This window comes from Pongo abelii, chromosome 14, assembly GCF_028885655.2.
Source record: "Pongo abelii isolate AG06213 chromosome 14, NHGRI_mPonAbe1-v2.0_pri, whole genome shotgun sequence".
NCBI classification, from domain to species: domain Eukaryota; kingdom Metazoa; phylum Chordata; class Mammalia; order Primates; family Hominidae; genus Pongo; species Pongo abelii.
Window position 1 is genome coordinate 117,449,266 of NC_071999.2, and position 19,345 is coordinate 117,468,610.

Sequence of the window (19,345 nt, forward strand, 5' to 3'; positions counted from 1 at the left end):
CCAGCGCTACCATGGAGGCAGGAGGCATTCTTTTGCTCTCGTGTCAGTACTGATGGGGTTGATTAAGGTTGCTGTGCTTGTTGGTGAGGGTATTGGGAGGGTGGTGTGAAAGCAGTTGGGCTGGAATAGAGCTGGTCAGTGTGTCCTTTTGCCTGGGATCCCCTTTGTTTGCATTTGTGTGGCTCTAGTGCTACAGTGATGTCCCTTAGCTCTGGGGGACTGTCTGAATTTCTGTGCTCTAAATTATTAATACATGTTTATGTGTGGGTTTGCCAGAATGCTGTGTCCGTTATTGCTGGTTCCTTGGACAGCTCTCTTTGTTCTGCCTCACTGGCTGTGAAATTGGTTCACGTGGTGGGCTCTGGGTCCAGCGAGATGGATCTGAGGTGTTGACCTGGTGGTATGGGCCTGGGGCTGCCAGTGGTCCTGTTGCCTGATGAGGGAGACCATTCCTGAAACTGCGGCGCACACTCAGGAGGGTAGGAAAGACAGCGGAGAAGGCCTTCTGGTTCTGAGCTTGTGGCTCTTGCCATTCTTGACTTGTTTGTTGTGTGAGCCAATAATTTCCTTTTTTTGTTTAAGCCCATTTGAGTTGGGTTTACTTGCTTGTAGTGGAAAAGTTCTGACACAGGATCTTTATTATATGAAGTATTTTCATAATGTACATTGTGTTATATATTAGACATGTCACACGGTCTATTTTGTGATGTAGTTTGCCGTTTTTATTCTGTGGAAGATATTCCTGAATTTCTACACTTCCTATGAATTTGGAAGTGGGGTGAGGCAAAGTCACTAATATCGGGGTATCAGTAGGGGAGCCTTTTGAATCCCAAACATTGGAGTGTCCTTCTGTGACCTGTTTCTTCAAGTTGTGTCCGCTCTGCAGAGTGGCTGTGACATCTGACATCCAGTGTGAAGGTGTGGTCACTCAGCTGGTAGAGAAAAACCTAGCACCTTGAGAGTGGGTGGATCTGCTGGTGATTTTCAAGCAATGTCTTCCGGTTTTTGGATGCTCCTCCCTTCTGTAGGTGGAGCCTTGTTGGCTTTTCCTTGAGTACAGGTGGGGCTGATGACTCATTTCTTACGAACAGAGCACAGCCTGCCTGACTGCTGAGGCTAGCTCATAGGATTCCTGAAGCTGCAGGCCCTGCTTTCCTTCCTGTGTGTGCCCTGGGATCACTCGCTCTGTGGAGTCCGTTGTCCGTTCTCTGAGGACTGAGGAACTGAGGCCTCCTGCTCACAGCCATGCTGTGGAGCTGTCTTGGTAGCACCTCCTCAGTCCCGGCAAGGCCTTAGGCTGCCAGAATCCCGCAGCTCCAGCTGACATCTCAACGACCTCCCCTGAGACCCAGAGCCACATTCACCCAGCTAAGCTGCCCTGAACGCTGACACGCAGAAACTGAGATAACAGATGCTTGTTGTTTGGGCCACTGAGTTTTAGAGTGAGTTGCCTGTAGAAATGGATGAGCAGCAGCATCTGTGCGCGGAGGTGAAGGGTGGAGCCAAGTGCATGTCTGTCAGAGTCCGCTGCCATCCATCCTTTCCCTGCCTGCCTTCCTCCTGCATGGTGCTGGATCAGCCGAGAGGATCAGCAGCCGAGAGGCTTCTGCGAAAATATGTGCTCCGTCAGGGCCGACTTGCATTTGTGTCTTTTTTTCTTGGAGATTTCTGTAAAACAGCAGCCTTTAGCAGTTATGTGATTACTGCTTTTAGAATTTGAGAAGAAAGGGAAAACCTTGTTTGCCATGGAATAAGTACTGTGTTGATAAGTCTTCCTTATTTTGAATAATGGAGAATTCTCTGTGTCTTAGCCAGCTAAGAGCTACTTACTTTTATCATGTTGTGTTAAAAGGGTAAAAGTTACCTCAGTGACCTAACTGCTTCACTTAATGAGTTTTGTTTTTGTTTTTGCAGGATGCATTTCCTCTCCTTCAGGAGTAAGTTCTATTGGGGAAAATATGGAATATGGACATGTTACCACCTCCTGCTAGATGATGGCATGTTAATAAACAGTTCCTACATCTCAGTGCTTTACAGCCCCAAAGGTTTATTATATCAGTTATGTGTTAGCTGCAGATAAGGTGTTGCTCTGCTCCAAGTGTCTTTCTTCAGCATCCAGGCTGATAGAACAGCTCCATTTTGAGCCTTGCCATTCTCATTTAAGGAAAAAGGATAGGAGGTTGGCTGGAACATCTGAAGGCTCCCAAGGCTTCTGCTTAGAACCAGGGTGTTTTCTTTCTGCTTGGAGCTGGTGTCTGCCTCTTCTGTCCTATTTTGTCCGGAATTGGTTCCTTCTGGTGGGTTCTTGGTCTCGCTGACTTCAAGAATGAAGCCGCAGACCCTCGCGGTGAGTGTTACAGTTCTTAAAGATGGTGTGTCCGGAGTTTGTTCCTTCAGATGTTCAGATGTGTCAGAGTTTCTTCTTTCCGGTGGGTTTGTGGTCTTGCTGACTTCAGGAGTGAAGCCACAGACCTTCGCAGTGAGTGTTAACAGCTCTTAGAGGTGGCACATCCGGAGTTGATTCTTCCTCAGAGTAGGTTCGTGGTCTTGCTGGCTTTAGGAATGAAGCTGCAGACCCTCGTGGTGAGTGTTACAGCTCATAAAGGTAGTGAGGACCCAAAGAATGAGCAGCAGCAAGATTTATTGTGAAGAGCAAAAGAACAAAGCTTCCACAGCGTGGAAGGGGACCCAAGCGGGTTGCTGCTGCTGGCTCGGGTGGCCAGTTTTTATTCCCTTATTTGGCCTCGGCCACATCCTGCTGATTGGTCCATTTTACAGAGTGCCGATTGGTGCATTTTTACAGAGTGCTGATTGGTGCGTTTACAAACCTTTAGCCAGACACAGAGCACTGATTGGTGCGTTTTTACAGAGTGCTGATTGGTGTATTCACAAACCTTTAGCTGGACACAGAGTGCTTATTGGTGTGTTTACAATCCTTTAGCTAGGCAGAAAAGTTCTCCAAGTCCCCCACCTGACCCAGAATCCCAGCTGGCTTCACCTCTCAATCCGCCCTCTAAACAGGAGACTCCAGCTGCTGTTGGGAATTGAGCAGTGACCGCTCTAGCTACTTCCTGCTGGATAGGGGTGAAGAAGGGGCCCCACAGTTGTAGTGTCCTCCAGAGGAGAACTATTTAGGCTAGTGAAGGGGCCAGTGGGTTTGTCCAGGGGCCCTTGGTAGAAGTTGTTAGTTGAGCTCATTTGGGGTTCCATTTGTAAGACCATCTGTAGCTTGATAGCCTTGATTCTAGAGGAAACAAATTTGAGGAGGTTAAAAATACAGGGCCCGAAGGTGAGTAGTAGCAAGATGGCTGCCACGGGACCTAGAAAGGGGAGAAGACATGTTGCCCAGCTCCAGAGGTTCATACAAGAGTTTGAAAGGCATTGTCTGATTTCAGAAGCCTTTTCCCGTAGATGCCAGGCAGCATCTCGTACTATCCCTGACTGGTAAGTGTAAAAACAACACTCTTCCCCTAAGAAGGTGCAGAGTCCTCCTTTCTCAGCAGTGAGGAGGTCTAGGCCTCGGCGGTTTTGGAGAGTCACTGCTGCCAAAGAGTCTATTTGGGATTGTAGAGGAAGGATAGATTTTGTTGTTTTTTGCAAACTGAGAAATCCTTTGAGAGTGTGTGGTAGTAGGATAATGAAGTAGATAAACTGGCTATTCCGGTTCCTATAGCAATAGCCGTTCCTAACCCTATAAGTAGGGGTATTAGTTGTATGGCTCTGCGCTGACAGACTTGAGCTTTGAGGGGTACTGATAAGGTCTGATTTCCTGGGGCAATGTTAGTGTTGGGACTTAGAAAGACTAAGGTGCAGGTGCCTGTCCAGTTGGTGGGGAGGCAGATATAGGTCGACGTTCCACATAAGAAGAATACATCTTGGCTGGGTAGACAGAACTGGTTGTGTATGTTAAAAAGGTGTGTGAGTTTGTTGTTTTCATTTTCCCATACTCCTAGAGTACTTGCCAAGGTAGCTCCGGTGAGTGGCTGGAAAAGGGGTGTTGGGAGCAAACTGAGTGGCTCCCTGTGTTCTATTTTCCCATTGGAGAAAAAACTGTTTTGTATCTACTAGGAACCGTTCGAGAGAGTGATTGAAAGAGGATGAGAAGGCATTCACTAGTGGTGGGGGCGCTGCTGCGGGGGGTCCAGGGGTGAATGGTCATGCAGGGAGTATGTTTGCCATTACAAAACCTGGACTGTTTAGCGAGGAGGTGATGATTTGGGGGCACCCTGAGAAGTGGACAAGCCATCCGAATGGAGCTGTTTGGGTGACTCGGAAGTTACTATGATCAGTTGGGGCTTGAAGTTGTAGGGTGTAATTACACTGATGGGGTGGTAGGCCTGATAACAGGTTGCATTGGATGCATAAAGGGACCTGGAAAGTTAAGATCGTATTCATAGTAACAGGGCCGTGTATGGGCTTTTCATTGCTTGTGTAATAGATGAGGTTGGAAATGTAAGAATGTAAAAGTTGATTGCACGTCCTGTTAGGGTATTCTTGGTCCTGTCAGAGATGGGGAAGTTGGCTAATGATTGCATATTTAGAAGTTGGAAAGGGTCTTTTCCTTCATAACGAGGGTGGTAGGTTAAGTTGGTAGAGACCCAGTTTTTTGCAGGAATGGGAGTGGCTACGTAAGCAGAGGTTGATAGAGAGATACAAAACCAACAGTCATTTGCGAGGGAAGGATTGGACTTGTTTAACAGAGAGTGGGTTGAGAGTCTTGTAGAGGTATTTAGGAGCTAGTGGAAGGGGAGGGGTGATGGTATCCAAGGAAGCAGGAGGGATAGATAGGCAAAGAGTAAATAGGAAGGTAAAGAGAGTGCTCTGGAAGATGAGATCATTTTATCCAGGCTGAGTTAAAGGTAGGAGTAAATTGCTGTCAGAAGGAAGGAAGATAGAAGGTTGATAAGATTAGGATTTTCGTCCTAGCAGGAGCTATAGCATATAGCCCTATCGCAAAGAGTATGGATAGTATGCTGCTTAATCATATGATGAAATAGTAAAAGGATTCCATTAAAGGGGTAAGGAGAGGTGTTAAAGATTATGTAGGTTTTCACTTATCTTTTTTAAGGAGGAAGGGGTTTTTCTTCAGGATCAGTGGTAGGAGCCTTTTTAGTCTGGGATATTTCTTTCCAAAAAAGGAGATGCAAGTCCTCCAAAGGTTCGCAGGTGTATCAAGCCTGGTCTGGCTGATCCTGGGACTCCTGAGCTGATGGTCCTGCAGGTTTCTCAGTGGGTGTCCAGAATTTAACTTGGGTGTGGTGAATCCAAGATTCCACTCCTGCCACCTTAACTGCAGTGGGGGTAGAGAGGATTACCAAGTGTGGTCCTTCCCACAAAGAGCCCATGGATGGGGAGGTAGAGGGGAGAGATTTGACCAACACTAGATCTCTTGGTTGAAACAACTCTGTTCCCTTTTCTCTGTGACATCCTTCAGGTAGGATTTTAAGGTTTTGTTGATATTTTGCCAAAGAAGTTGTATCTTTGACGAAGTTGGCCGTTTCCTGATCAAGTAGGAGGTCATTTGTGAGAAAACGTCGTCCATACAGCGTTTCATATGGACTGAGCCCCGTTTTGTGAGGAGAATTTCGGATTCTCAACAAGGCCATGCGCAAAAGAGTGGGCCATGGGAGATGAGTTTCTTGTGTTAGTTTCCTTTAGTGCCTCTTGAGTGTTTCATTTGCCTTCTCGACCTTCCCTGAGGATCATGGCCTCCAGGGGCAGTGAAGGTGATATTGTATCCCTAGCGCCCTGGAAATTCCCTGAGTTACCACGGCTTTAAAAGCTGGACCATTGTTACTCTGTAAGCTTTGGAGAAGCCCAAATCTAGGAATTATTTCATGAATTAGGACTTTAATGATTTCCTGAGCCTTCTCTGTCTTGCAGGGGAAAGCCTTTATCCAATTTGTAGAAGTATCAACACACACCAACAAGTATTGACTTAGGCATACGGGTGAAGTCTAACTGCCAGTCCTCTCTGGGCTAGTGACCTATTCTTTGTTCCCCTAGAGGGGGCTTACGATGGACCAAGGGATTATTCCTTTGGCACACCTCACAGACTTTGACTACCTGTCAGATGGTTCGGAGGAGATTGGGCCCTGTAAATAGGGATTTGGCCATTTGATGAGTGTTTTCAATACCCATATGAAAAGTTTGTTGGAGGGTTTTAAGTATTTTCCACTGGATGGCTTTGGGTGTAAGTACCTTTCCTCCTTCTGTCGTTAACCACCCCGAGGGGAGAAAACCATGCCCCCGTGAAAGTCCCCATTCTGTTTCAGTTGGGGAATACTGGGGCTTAATCTCTTGGAGGGGGTTGTTCCATACCAAGGGTCCTTCCGTAGGTATTTCTAATGGGAGGTTCATCCTGGCAGCAATTTTGGCCTCAGCATCTGCCCTATGGTTTCCTTCTGCCTTTTCTCCTTCACCTTTCTGATGGCTTTGGCAGTGTAAGACTGTCACCTCCTTGGGTTTTTGCACTGCGTGTAATGACTCCATAATTTCCTGGTGGTATTTAATGGGGGTTCCCTCAGAGGTTAGGAACTCCCTTTCTTTCTATATTGCAGCATGGGCATGTAGGATTAGATAAGCGTACTTGCTGTCTGTATACACATTTATTCTTTTTCCCTTTCCCAGTTCTAAGGCTCGGTTAAGTGCCACTAGTTCTGCTAACTGGGTGCTGGTTCCTGGGGGAAGAGGCTTACTTTCAAGTATGGGTACATCATTAACTATGGCATAACCTGCCCTTCGTATCCCATTCTCCACAAATGAACTTCCATCGGTATATAGGTTAAGGTCAGGATTAGTTAAGGGGACTTCTAAGAGATCATCTCGGGTGGCATAAGTCTGGACTATAATTTGTTGGCAGTCATGCTCGATTGGTTCCCCATCCTCTGGGAGAAAAGTGGCAGGGTTGAGGGCCACACATGTACATATTTGAAGCACCGGTCCCTCAAGGAGTACTGCCTGGTATCTGAGTAGGTGGCTGTCTGATAGCCATAAACTTCCTTTGGCACCTAGTATGCCATTTACATCATGAGTAGTCCAGACAGTGAGATCCTTGTATTATTTTGATAGCCTCTGACGCTAAGACAGCCACCGCCGCAACTACCCTTAAACAGTGAGGCCAGCCTTTTGCTACTACATCAATTTCCTTATTTAGGTATGCCACTGGTTGTGGGGTTGTCCCACGAGTCTGAGTAAGGACTCCAAGAGTTATTCCTGCTCTCTCTGTGACGTATAAAGAGAAGTTTTGTCCTGTGGGAAGGCTTAAATCTGGAGCTTGTACTAGGGCCTGCTTTAAGGTTTTGAAGGCTGTTTCTGCCCCTGGTTCCCATTCTACTAGATGAGTATTTGCCCTCTGGGTCTCCTTGATTAGAGTATAGAGGGGCCTGGCTATCTTGCTGTATCTGGCGATCCATAGTTGGCAAAAGCCGGTGATTCCAAGGAACCCCTGCAACTGTTTTAATGTCTTAGTGTGGGGATAAACCAGTATAGGCCGTATTCATTCCTTGCAGAGGGCCCTGGTCCCTCTGGCTAAGATTAGGCCTAGATATTTGACCTGCTATAGGCAAAGCTGGGCCTTCAACCTAGATGCCTTGTACCCTTGATCAGCTAGAAAGTTCAGGAGATCTAGAGTAGCCCACTGACATGAGGCTTCCGAACTGGCAGCCCAAAGTAAATCATCCACATGCTGAAGGACCAGAGTGCGTTGACTTGAGAAGTGGCCTAGATCTTGGGCCAGTTCCTGACCAAACAGGTGAGGGCTATCCCTAAACCCCTGGGGCAAGACCGTCCACGTAAGTTGGGACGTGTGGTCTGTGGGATCCTCAAAGTCAAAGAGAAACTATGAGTCAGAGTGCAGGGGAATACAGAAGGCAGCGTCCTTGAGGTCCAGAACAGTCAACCATTCTGCTTCCTCTGGTATTTGATAGAGCAGGGTATAGGGGTTGGGTACAACTGGATATAGAGGAATTACTGCCTCATTGATGAGTCTAAGATCTTGCACTAGTCTCCACTGACCATTGGGTTTTTGTACCCCTAGAACTGGGGTGTTGCAGGGACTGCTGCATTTTGTTACTAAGCCTTGAGCTTTTAAATGTTTAACAATATCCTGTAATACTTTGAGCTTCAGGCCTTAAGGGATATTGCCTTTGATAAGGAAAAGTGGTGGGATCTTTTAGCCTGATTTGTACTGAGTGGGCATTTTTTGCCCTTCCAGATTGTCCTTCCAATGCCCAGACTTCAGGGTTGATTCCCTCCTCAAGTAGGGATAACAAATAGGTAACTTGTTCCCCATATTCGTGTAGATAATAGCTCCAGCTTTGGCTAATATATCCCTCCCTAATAAGGGTGTGGGACTTTCAGGCATAACAAGAAACGCATGTGAAAAGAGCAAAGTCTCCCAATTACAAATGAGGAGGTGGGAGAAATACCTGGTTACAGGCTGTCTCAGGATTCTTCTGATGGTAACAGACCTTGAGGATAGTCGTCCAGGACAGGAGATTAACGCTGAGAAGGCTGCGCCAGTGTCCAGGAGGAAGTCAGTTTCCTGGCCCTCAATGGTTAAATGTACATGGGGCTCAGTGAGGATGATGACAAGAGATGGCGCTTGCCCCGGGCACCGTCAGTTCTGTTGTTGGATCATCTGGTTGGGGGCTTCTGGCCCAGAGAACCATTGCACTCTGGGGCAGTGTGCCTTCCAGTGATTGTCTCGGCATAGTGGACATGGATGAGGGGGCGGCTTCTCATTGGACAGTCTTTTTTAAAGTGTCGTTGTAAACCACACTGATAACAAGCCGTACTGGGTGGTTGGCCTGTTCCATTTTCTGTCCTCTCTGAACCACCAAGGTTTGTCTGTCTGGGGGCCATGACTAAGGCTGCGGCCTTTCTCTGATCTCGCTTTTCCTTTTGGGCCTATTCCTCTTGGTCCCTATTATGGAACACTGAGGTTGCCAGGTTTAATAATGCCTCCAGATTTTGTTCAGGGTTCAGGGCCCAGGGCTGGCTTTTGGAGCTTTCTCCTGATATCTGCGGCTGATTGGGTAATAAACTTATCTTTTAGGATCAATTGATCCTCTAGGGAGTCGGGTGACAGGGTAGAGTATTTTCTTAAGGCCTCTTGTAGCTGCTCGAGGAAGGCAGAAGGATTTTCTTCCTTTCCCTGAGTTATGCTAGACATCATTGAATAATTAATGGGCTTTTTCTTAACTCTCCTTAGTCCTTCTAGAACACAGGTCAACAGATGTTTATGACTCCAGTCCCCATGATCTGAGTCGAGGTCCCAGTGGGGATCCATACTGGGGATGGCTTGCTGACTGGTAGGGAATTTGTCCCTTTCTTCGGCTGTCATTCTGTCATTTACTTGACTAAGATACCAGGTATCTCCAAACTCTTGGGCTGCAGCTAAAGCCACATTCTTTTCATTAAAGGCCAGGGTTTGATCTAACAATAGCATGACATCTCTCCAAGTGAGATCAAAGGTTTGCCCTAGACCCTGTAGGACATCTATATACCTATCAGGATCATCTGAAAACTTCCCCAGCTCTGCCTGGATCTGCTTTAAATCAGAGAGGGAGGAGGGGACATGTACCCAGCTTGGGCCTAATTCCCCTCCCCTTATAGCTTGAAGGGGACATAACCGCTAGCCCGGGGGTTTTTGTGGTCCCTTGGAGATTTCTTTGCTTGTTTCCTTCTGGGCAGGGGAGATTAGAGGAGGCTTATCATTACTAGGAAGGGGAGCTATAGGGAGGCTAGGATATGGAGGTAAGCTGAGAGGTCCTCCTGTGGGACGTAAATTGCAAGCTTTGCGGATTCTCTTTCAGTGAAAAGAAAGCTTGGACATAAGGTATTTCAATCCATTTGCCTTCCCTCTTACAGAAAAGGTCAAGCTGTAGGATAGTATTGTAATTTATACTTCCCTCAGGTGGCCATTTTTCCCCATCAGAGAGAGAGAATATTGGGGCCAAGCCGTAGTGCAGAAAAAAATGAGCTGCCTCTTTTTCAGGGTTTGCCGGTCAAATTGGTCCCAGTGGCTTAGGATGCATTTCAAGGGTGAGCCTGTTGATGCCTGAGTGTTTCCCATCTGAAAGACAAAACCGCCCACAGTTTTGGTTTGTTTTTCTCCCCCTGCCCAAGAACCCGTAACGGTTCCTGGACCCTGCTGATCGGAATAGTTGCGCTCACCAATGCAGCAGCAGAAACACTAGTTTCCCTCCTAGACCACAAGGAGGGCCGAGGAAGGTTGGATTTAGTGGCCCTTACCAACGCATTCTCGAAAACCTGCACCCTTGCCTGTCCTCCTAGACCACAAAGAGGACCGAGAAAAATCGGATTTAGTGGCCCTTACTGACGCAGTCTTGAAAACCTGTTAGAGTCCCAAGCGTTCTCCTGTTAGTATTGGGACTTTACTCGTGTCCTATAAAGATGTTATGCCCCCAAAATGAAGTGGAGGGCCATACCCTGAGGGAGAGAAGGGATCTCCAGGGTTGGAAGAGTGATGCCTTTTGTCCTCACTTATATGAATAGGAAGGATACAATTTCTGAGACTCCCCATATCCTAGCTTCAGGAATAGCTTTTGTTAGGCCTGCTTTTCTGAGGAGGGGTGCTAAAATTCCATATAGTACCCCTGCGACAGGGCTTTGGGCAAAATTTTGTCTTTCTGATTGGTGAGCCCGGGTGCTTAAAGAAGGGAACAGAGTCCTGAAACTAGAAAAGCACTAGAGACAGGGAGTGGTTTTTAGAAGCAGGACTAGCATCAGAGAAGAGAGGTGAGAGGAAGTTTGTCTGACATGCATTAGGACCTAGGAGGCAAGGCTCAGGAGAGATAGGATAGATGGGTGAGTCTTGCTTGGGCGACATGACTTTGAGAGTTCCGCTCATGGCCATGGGGTCAACTAGCTTGTTGTTGGGACCCCGGAGTTGAATGGCTTTCCTCTCTGTTGACCCTCGGCTCAGCCTGGAAGTACAGGAAAAGTGGAAGCTGGTTCCAGGCAAACCACCACTCCCAACTCTGAAGAGTCAGGGGTTGTTAGCCCTTTCCCAGAAAGCCTGACACCCGTGTCTTTAGTCTGGCGGCCGCGCTAGTCACTTTTAACTGGCCGACAGGTGCCTGGTATTTAGCCCCCGAATTCTAAGGAAACACAGGACAAAATAGCAAGCAAAAGGGTTCTGATGATACTCACTGCTTGGTGATTGTCCCATCTGGGTCGCCAAAATGTGTCCGGAATTAGGTCCTTCTGGTGGGTTCTTGGTCTCGCTGACTTCAAGGATGAAGCTGCGGACCCTCGCGGTGAGTGTTACAGTTCTTAAAGATGGTGTGTTTGGAGTTTGTTCCTTCAGATGTGTCCAGAGTTTCTTCCTTCCGGTGGGTTTGTGGTCTCGCTGACTTCAGGAGTGAAGCTGCAGACCTTTGCAGTGGGTGTTACAGCTCTTAAAGGTGGCGTGTCCGGAGTTGTTTATTCCTCCTGGTGGGTTCGTGGTCTTGCTGACTTCAGGAATGAAGCTGCAGACCCTCGTGGTGAGTGTTACAGCTCATAAAGGTAGTGCGGAACCAAAGAGTGAGCAGCAGCAAGATTTATTGTGAAGAGCGAAAGAACAAAGCTTCCACAGTGTGGAAGGGGACCTGAGCGGGTTGCTGCTGCTGGCTCGGGTGGCCAGCTTTTATTCCCTTATTTGGCATTGCCCATGTCCTGCTGATTTGTCCATTTTACAGAGTGCTGATTGGTGCGTTTACAAACCTTTAGCCAGACACAGAGCTCTGATTGGTGCATTTTTACAGAGTGCTGATTGGTGCATTTACAAACCTTTAGCTAGACACAGAGCGCTGATTGGTTCGTTTTTTAGAGTGCTGATTGGTGCGTTTACAAACCTTTAGCTAGACACAGAGTGCTGATTGGTGTGTTTACAATCCTTTAGCTAGACAGAAAAGTTCTCCAAGTCCCCACCCGACCCAGAAGCCCAGCCGGTGTCACCTCTCAATATCTCATTGGCCAGAGAAAGTCATGTGGCCAGGCCTGCCCCTGCCTGTAGGAAGCTGATGGGCATCACTGGGCTGGATGTAGACTCCTCCTCGAAGGGCAGGGGGAGTGAATTAAAGCAGCCATACTGTCTGCTGCAGTGAGCCTGGGTTAGAGAGGCAGAGGAAGTTGGAACATAGTGTACTGAATGTGAAAATTTAAGTTTGGGTCAACATCAGCTCTTAGAACTTTTTTCTGCTGAAGCCTTTTTATTTTACAATAATACTCTTTTTGATTGAAGCTGTCCTGGAAACCACTGTGGATATTTCTGCTAATAGTCATCCTCTGGTCAGAGGTTTTCATATTTGGGAGCACAGGTGACTATAAGCTCCCTGATGTTACCTGTGCATACATGTAAGGTTACCCTAAGGGCCTTATCGTGCCAGATGGTTGCTGGTGACCAGCCGAGCCCATCTTCCTCACGTCCAAATGAGTCCTCCTTTTGTCAGGTGTTAGTTCAGGAACTAAACTTAATAATAAATGTGGCTGCTTTGGTGCAACCATAAAATGAGGAATATGCTAAAATAGACTTCCTTTGGAGGCATGGCAAAAATTAAGGCTGGAAGTTGAGTCTGGGCCAGATTGTAGAGCCTTCGATGACTGGTTCCAGCACCTTTGGCTTCAGTTTCTTCTGTGGGGTTAGGAGTTGGAGTGCTGGGTGCCCAGGAATAATCAGCCTGGGCCTAGAGACTGGACAGCAGTGGGGAAGGGACACTAGAGAGTGACCTCCTGATATGCCTGTTACGGATGGTGGCCTTAGGTCCACATTTGCATGAGCTCACCCTTCTTCCTTTGTTCTGCTCCAAAGTCTGTACCTCCATTGGGAGCACATACAGTTTGTCACCCTCTCTGTGAAGCGCTTTCTGACTCATGTTACGGGTGCTTGCTTTCTGCCACCGTGGACTACTTGATGACTCCTCCTCCTCTTCCGCAACACCCAGGGCGACTTTTCCCTACCATCTTTCTGTGTCTGTGTACATCACCTCTCTTGGCCCCTAGATGGGAGGGGTCCTGACCAGCCTTGGGCTGCGGCCTCTCTGGGGAGAGCCCAGTGCCCTCCCTGCTGCGTCCTTCATTTTCCTCTCGGTCATCTCCAAGCCGAGCCTCCTTTCTCTGGAACCAAGTGTGGGAGATGCAGTTGCGGTACAAAGGAATGAATGCCCATTTGCCTTAACTCATTTTTTTTTCTCTTGTTGTCCTGTAGCCAGCTGCTGAATTCCTCACCACTCACCTTCACCCTTCTCTCGTTTTCTGTTCAGCCAGCTCTCTTGACCCTGGTGCTTCCTTGCTCGAAATCGTGTCTTTTTTTTTTTTTGACAATACACTGTCAGAGAAATCCTTGAGTTTTACAACTGGAAGTGACTTTAGAGGTTAGCTGATTCAGCTTCTCTCCCTTCCCAGGTGAGGAACGGGACACCCACAGCTGTGTGGAGACTTGTCCACCCTGCAGGTGCCAGCTAAATCCTTCAAAATGACCTTTCCAAAATTAACGCCATGTTCCGACATAGCCAAAACTGTAATGTCTGTCATACATGGCAAGGTTAGTAATGATGTCTCAACACCATCTGATACGTAGTCTGTATTTACATTTCCCCAGGTGTTCCCAAGTACACTTTGTAGATGGTTTATTCAAAACGGTCCAGTGCAGGGCTCCTCATGGCATCTAGAGTCTCTTGATCCAGAACAGTCTTGTTTTCCATGGCCCAGAATTGTGGACAGACTTAATGTCTGGCTTTTATAGGTGCCCAGAAGCTGCTTGTTCAGTGAAGACACGGTAAAGACAATGAGGATGAGATACTGAAGACATTTTTTTCTTCTTTGGCTTGGGGGGATTTCCCTCAGTTGTAAATATTAATGAAGTTCAGCCTTCAATTAAAAAACCATACCCTTGGTCGTCCTCCATGCCATTGTCTTGTGGACCTAGGACTTGATCCCCAGGCTTGTCGGCTTCTTCCGGTCTCTCCCCAGTGTTTGTCCAAATCCCCCTCGTCCCCCTTGTCCCTGTGGCTGAGGTTCTCCGACCTACGATTGCAGAAATCTTCCTCAGATAGTTTCTCTGTGTCTCACTGTTTTCTTCTATGGTCTGTATAATTTAACACCTTCTAGCCGTTCTATTTTATGCCCAAATTGCTTTATATATGGCCTGTGTATTTCATAGAGGGCAAGATAATTTTCCTAAACAGTGCCAGCTACAATTCAGCTTCCTAAGAAGCAATTTCTGGAAGGCATTGCAAGAGAAATGAGGTCCAACAAACATAATCTATGAGAATAGAGTTGAGAAAGTCATTGTACTTTGGGGCTTCATTTTATCTCTAAATGAGAGGGTTGACCTGTAAGTAATGTAGATGATTCTTCTCTCTGTTCAGGGGGCTTTTTCTTGTGGTTATTTTGCATTTTTAAAAGTAAGAGTTTTCCTTGGCAGAATGGAGTTATCTATAGGTCTGTTTTGATAAGCGAGATTTGGTGTGCCCTTTTCTTTTTGAAAGTGTGGGGCATTCCAGTTGCCGCTTCCTGTCCTCAAGCGTGTTCCCGTTTCCCTGGTGAGGATGAGAAGTCTGAGGTCTAAGGGGCCCAGTGCAGGGCTGTAGCAAGCAGGTGGTCAGGGACGCTCTACTCCGTAGACTCAGCCCTCTTCCTTCTTCCAGCACCGCCACGTCCTTCCCACAACGTGCCGCATTGTGTTGTGCGGTTTAGTGTTAGACCATGGGAACTCCCCTCCCCCCTCCCCTTTTAAGAAGGTATTTTTCTATCCTTGTTTGAATACTCTGGGCTTCTTTTATCCCTGATTTGGTATTGTATTTGATTATGTAGTTTCTGTTGAGAGTAAAATACCAAAAATAAGCTAAGGAATTTTAATGTTGGTTTTCTGGTGGAAAGCTGGTAGGATGATTTCATTTTGGGAGTATCGGATCATTGTACTGCACATTTAATTCACTTAAATGTAAAAGTAAGGGTGAGTGTTTGAAATATGCTTTTCCAAATGGATAGATCCTAAAGCATATTATGGGGTGAAGTGTGTCTGTGCAGCCACCCTCTTCCCCAGCATGGTGCCTGTGTGGGGAGGTGCAGGTGGCAGGAAGTGTGCCTGTGCTGGCGTTGAACCTTCAGCTGGGCAGGATTCCTAATGACCTTCCTTACCTCACCAGGAGCGCTTCTCACGCTTGGCTGTGTGTTGGAGTCACTTGGAGAGGGTTGGCATTTTGATTTGAGTCTCTGGACTCCAGAACACTGCTGGAGTATCCTGCCGTTTTACAGCCCCCCAGGAGGTCTTAACATGCAGCTCCTGCTGAGAATTGCTGCTCCTGAGGCAGAGGCTTCCAAAAGGAGGTCTGGAGACAATGGAATATGGTTTGTACTTCCTTCCCTCTTGCTGCTCCTTGCCCTTGCCAAGAGTGGAAATACTTCTAAAGCACCCAGCAAGTCGTGGTGGGGAATGAATGAATCCCGTCTAAGACACTTGTTTTAATAACCCTAGGGAACAATTTAGTGTGCTAAATGTCATGGTAATTCTTATATACACACTGATTTACTTTTTGCAGAGAGATTTCTATAAAAGTTTTGAGACTTCCCTATTATTCCCATAGTACAAAATTTCTCTGTACTCAGATTTTTCTGTTTCTGTTTTTTTGTTGAATAGATTTCTATTTTAGGAAATAGTCTGTTATCTTTCTCTAGAGAAGCTCTTCAATCGAAACATTCTATTGGCTGAGAATGTGCATTTTCCCCCTCTCAGGGGTAAGGATTTGCCTCATCTCATTGTCTAGCTTCCTGTTGAGAAGTGTGGTGTGTGTATTCACTTAAACTCTGATGTCATATTGAAGCCCATTGGTGGGCAGTTTCAGCCAATCAGATGCTTCCTGGGTATCCAAGTAAGAAAGATATATAGTTCTGGAATAACAGGAAACTTCACATTTTTCACATCCTGTTATTCTGGGTTTTGTGACTTGCTGCTTTGCCACTATGAAGGTTAGTAGAAATTTATGTATGTATTTCTTTTTGTAGTATACAAAATTGACTTTGTAGTATACAAAATTGACAAAATAAAAAATAACTTGAATTTTCCAAGCTCTAAGATTAGATCTGTAGAGCTGAAAGACATTCAGATCTCCTATTTAAAAATGTTGTGAAGAAGAGAAATTTTATGTTTTGCATATAAGGAAGCTGAGGCCTATTTAATTCCTTTTTAAAAATGCAGCTTAACCCGTATTTGTTATAGATGGTTATGTCAGCCTAGATGCTGCTCTCATTTGAGTTGGGATTTCTTCTTAAATAATAAATATTACAACAAATGTATTCTGTATTAAAGATGATTCTAAAGACTATCTAAGGACTGTTTTTTAAAGGAAAGATTTAGCTTCATGAAATCAGTTATGTTTTGTGCTTTTTGTTAGAAATGGCATCGGTAAGCACATAGAATGCTTAGATGTGTTCACAGCTTTCCTTTTACGTTTTGTGGTTCCATTTGATATTTCCTTGTGAACTTTAAGAAAGTGACCTCTGGTTTTCAGCTCGTTTCTTGACTCTGTTAGTGATTTGGTGGGTTTTTCTCTTGAGGTAGTTTTTCAAAGTCTGGTTCTTCTTTTTTTATGTTTAAACATCTCATGACTATTTTTACCTATTTGAAAAATTACAGACAGAAGGCCTTTAACTGCAGATGAATTTTGAATAATACAGCAGGACTTTTTCACATTTGGCGTCACTTTTCTTAACTTCTCTTGGCGTGAGCTTCATTACAGCAGCATGTGGCGCTTGCAGGGTGGGTGGCTGGTTGGGTGCTGGTGCACGTCTCCATTCGGATGTCTTTTCACTGTGCACCAGCCCCTGTGCTGGGTGTTGGGAGATGCACAATCTGCCACTGCAGCTTTTTTAGTCTAGGGAGGCCTGTAGACATATACCATCAAACTGTCATGACACATGTTCTGGGGGAGCCTGGCTGGGGACCTGACCGGGTGTGGTGGGGGCAGCCAGGCTGTCAAGGCAGGGCTGTGTCAGGAAGCAAGATGAATAAGGATTAGCCAGGAAAGGGAGGGGACCGAAGGCAGGAAGAGGAAGAAGTGGGGCTTCTGGCAGGGTCTGCTAGAGGTATGGGGAGAGGGCAGGACTGACAGGAGGAGAGGACAGCCCTGGAGAGAAAGTGGGGCCCTTGTCCACTGATGCTCATTTCCGGTAATCTCAGTTAGAACATGTGGCAACAGGATACACGTTTTGCTTTTTAAATATATCTTTCTGTTATTTGCACCTCTGAAAGAAATTTTTTCTTAATTTTTCTGGAACATAGTTGTGGATGATTTCACTGTTTATCTTTGCTTGAGGTTATTTGGTGATCAGAAGCCATATGTAGTCTTTGGGCAGTATCTGAGATGAGAGCTCTGTTTGTTTTGACATGGCTGTGTGTGTGCACATGCGTTCTGGATTGTAGTTGCCACATACCCAGGCAAACCAATGTGCTTTACCTTTCCAAGCTCCAGGATGGGTGGTGGGAAGTGCCTGCCAGTGGCAATGTGACCAGCTCCATCATGGTCCCAGGGCTCTAGATAGCCCTGGATTGGAGAGGATGCAGTTGTGGGCTTGCCTGGTTCTGGCCTCAGAGCTCTAAGGGTGGTGGTCTCTTGTCCCTACCCTTTTCCTATCTGGGATCTGCTTCTCCTTTGCTCCTTTTACCCTCACATCCACTCTGCTCTCTGATGTCCTCATTTTCTTTTGCTGCTGTTAGCTTTGGAATCGACTGTCATTTTCCCTTATTTTCTGTGGCTAGGAAAGAACATCTGTAGCACGCCTTGCCTGGGGCCTCTGTGTTAATCTAAGGAGAGGAGGATTGCGCAAGCACGGCTGCTTGCTTGCTGAATGCCAGCAGCCCACCCCCACCCTCACCCCTGTGAATGAGCTCACACTCCAGAGGGGCAGGGGCGGGTGTTGGGTAGGGAATTGGCGTAATGCCGAGGGGGGACCCTGCACCTAAGTAAGAGAATTTTGATTGGATTCTTACCTCAGGACTGAGAGACTGAGCGTGCTGGTCTCCCTGTCGCAGGTTGTGCGGTCTCCTTAGGATTTCAGGCTGAGCATCGTCACGTTGCTGGGAGAACTTAGTTCATCCTGCACCCAACATAAGACTCTACTAATTTTGCTTGTTTAATTTTTCCTTTCAGACGTTTGATGCAAATGATTTGTATCAGGGGCAGAATTTTAACAAGGTCCTCAGTTCCTTAGTGACTCTAAATAAAGTAACAGCAGGTAAGACTCTTTTTTATTGAACTCGAGGGGTGGGAAGACATACGGGCTGACACCTTTGGTTTTCTTGTTTTACCAAAGCCAGGGGAGCGCTACTGAATTTAAAAAATAAGCTTTTGTTGCATTACATTTTGATCGTTCCTTTTGCTGTGATATTTTATTTGCCTTGTTAGAACAGAATCTTCTTTAAATGTTCTGGTATATATCAGGTGTTTTCCTTTCTGTGGGTGGAGAGATTTCTCACCTGAAGGTATAGCAGGAGAAAAGTGTCTAGTTCTCATGGGAAGGCTCATGGGCTGTCTTGGAGCTAGAAGCACCTTTCTCTGAGTTTTTATTGAGTGTATGCTGGTTAAAATTTGTATCTAGTGAGCATAAGTTTTGATCTGTGACCATGATAAGGGAGTGGCTCGTGGATTGGCCTGTGAAGTCCACACTACCTGTCCAGGGCTCCTGAGGGCTGTGGCACCCAGGTACCTGGTGTGTGTGGTCCTAGCCCCCGTTAGTACTGAAGTGGAGAGGAGGTTTTGGGGACATGGTGTGCCCCTCTCATGGGCCACAGCGAAGACAGGAGTTGTTCAGACAGGGTCCTCTGAGGGAAGGTGCATGTTGTCCATGATGCCGAGGTCCCCGGAGGAAATGCTCCATGAGCCCTGAGGAGCTCTTTCTTGGATCTCTGTGTGGCTCAAAAGGAAGGAACTTTTTAGTTGCTTTTTTGTTTTATTAGAGTAATTTTTTTTTCCTATTTACCTTCACGGATGTTAAATATCAGATTTGTGGGGGAAAGTGACATGTCCTTTTCAAACAGAAACCTCTTGAGTTTATTTTATCAGGGTCACTTCTCAGTTTCGTCTGGCCCTTCAGAGAGGGTATACTTGCCTCACTGCACATTGAGGAGAGACTGGGGTTATGCATGCTTTGGGGCTGTAGTTCCTGGCTCTGGGAGGCTTCATCGGTGGTGCAGGGACTGTCCTTGGTGCTGCCTCCCAGCGCATGTGTGCTCTGACTGCTGTCTGGAAGCTGCTGCTGCTGCTGATGCCCCGGCGAGAGGCACTGGCCCCCATCCCTGGGAGCAGGGGCAGACCCCAGGCAGAGGTGTGGCTGTGGC

General features: G+C 46.6%; 1 protein-coding gene across 32 annotated transcripts in view; it reads left to right on the plus strand.

Annotated features, from left to right (window-relative positions):
- The window catches only part of ARHGEF7 (Rho guanine nucleotide exchange factor 7), a 191,973-nt gene that overhangs the window by 74,736 nt on the left and 97,892 nt on the right, over positions 1-19,345 (plus strand). For 20 of the 32 annotated variants that reach the window (XM_054529243.2, XM_009248793.4, XM_054529252.2 and 17 more), the window contains one exon: positions 18,159-18,243. The exons of 11 other annotated variants lie outside the window; for them this stretch is intronic. In XM_054529243.2, coding sequence (XP_054385218.1) covers positions 18,159-18,243 — 85 coding nt within the window. Of the gene's footprint in view, positions 1-23; positions 43-18,158; positions 18,244-19,345 lie in introns of those variants that run through there. One more of the 32 variants, XM_054529263.2, reaches the window with a different exon arrangement.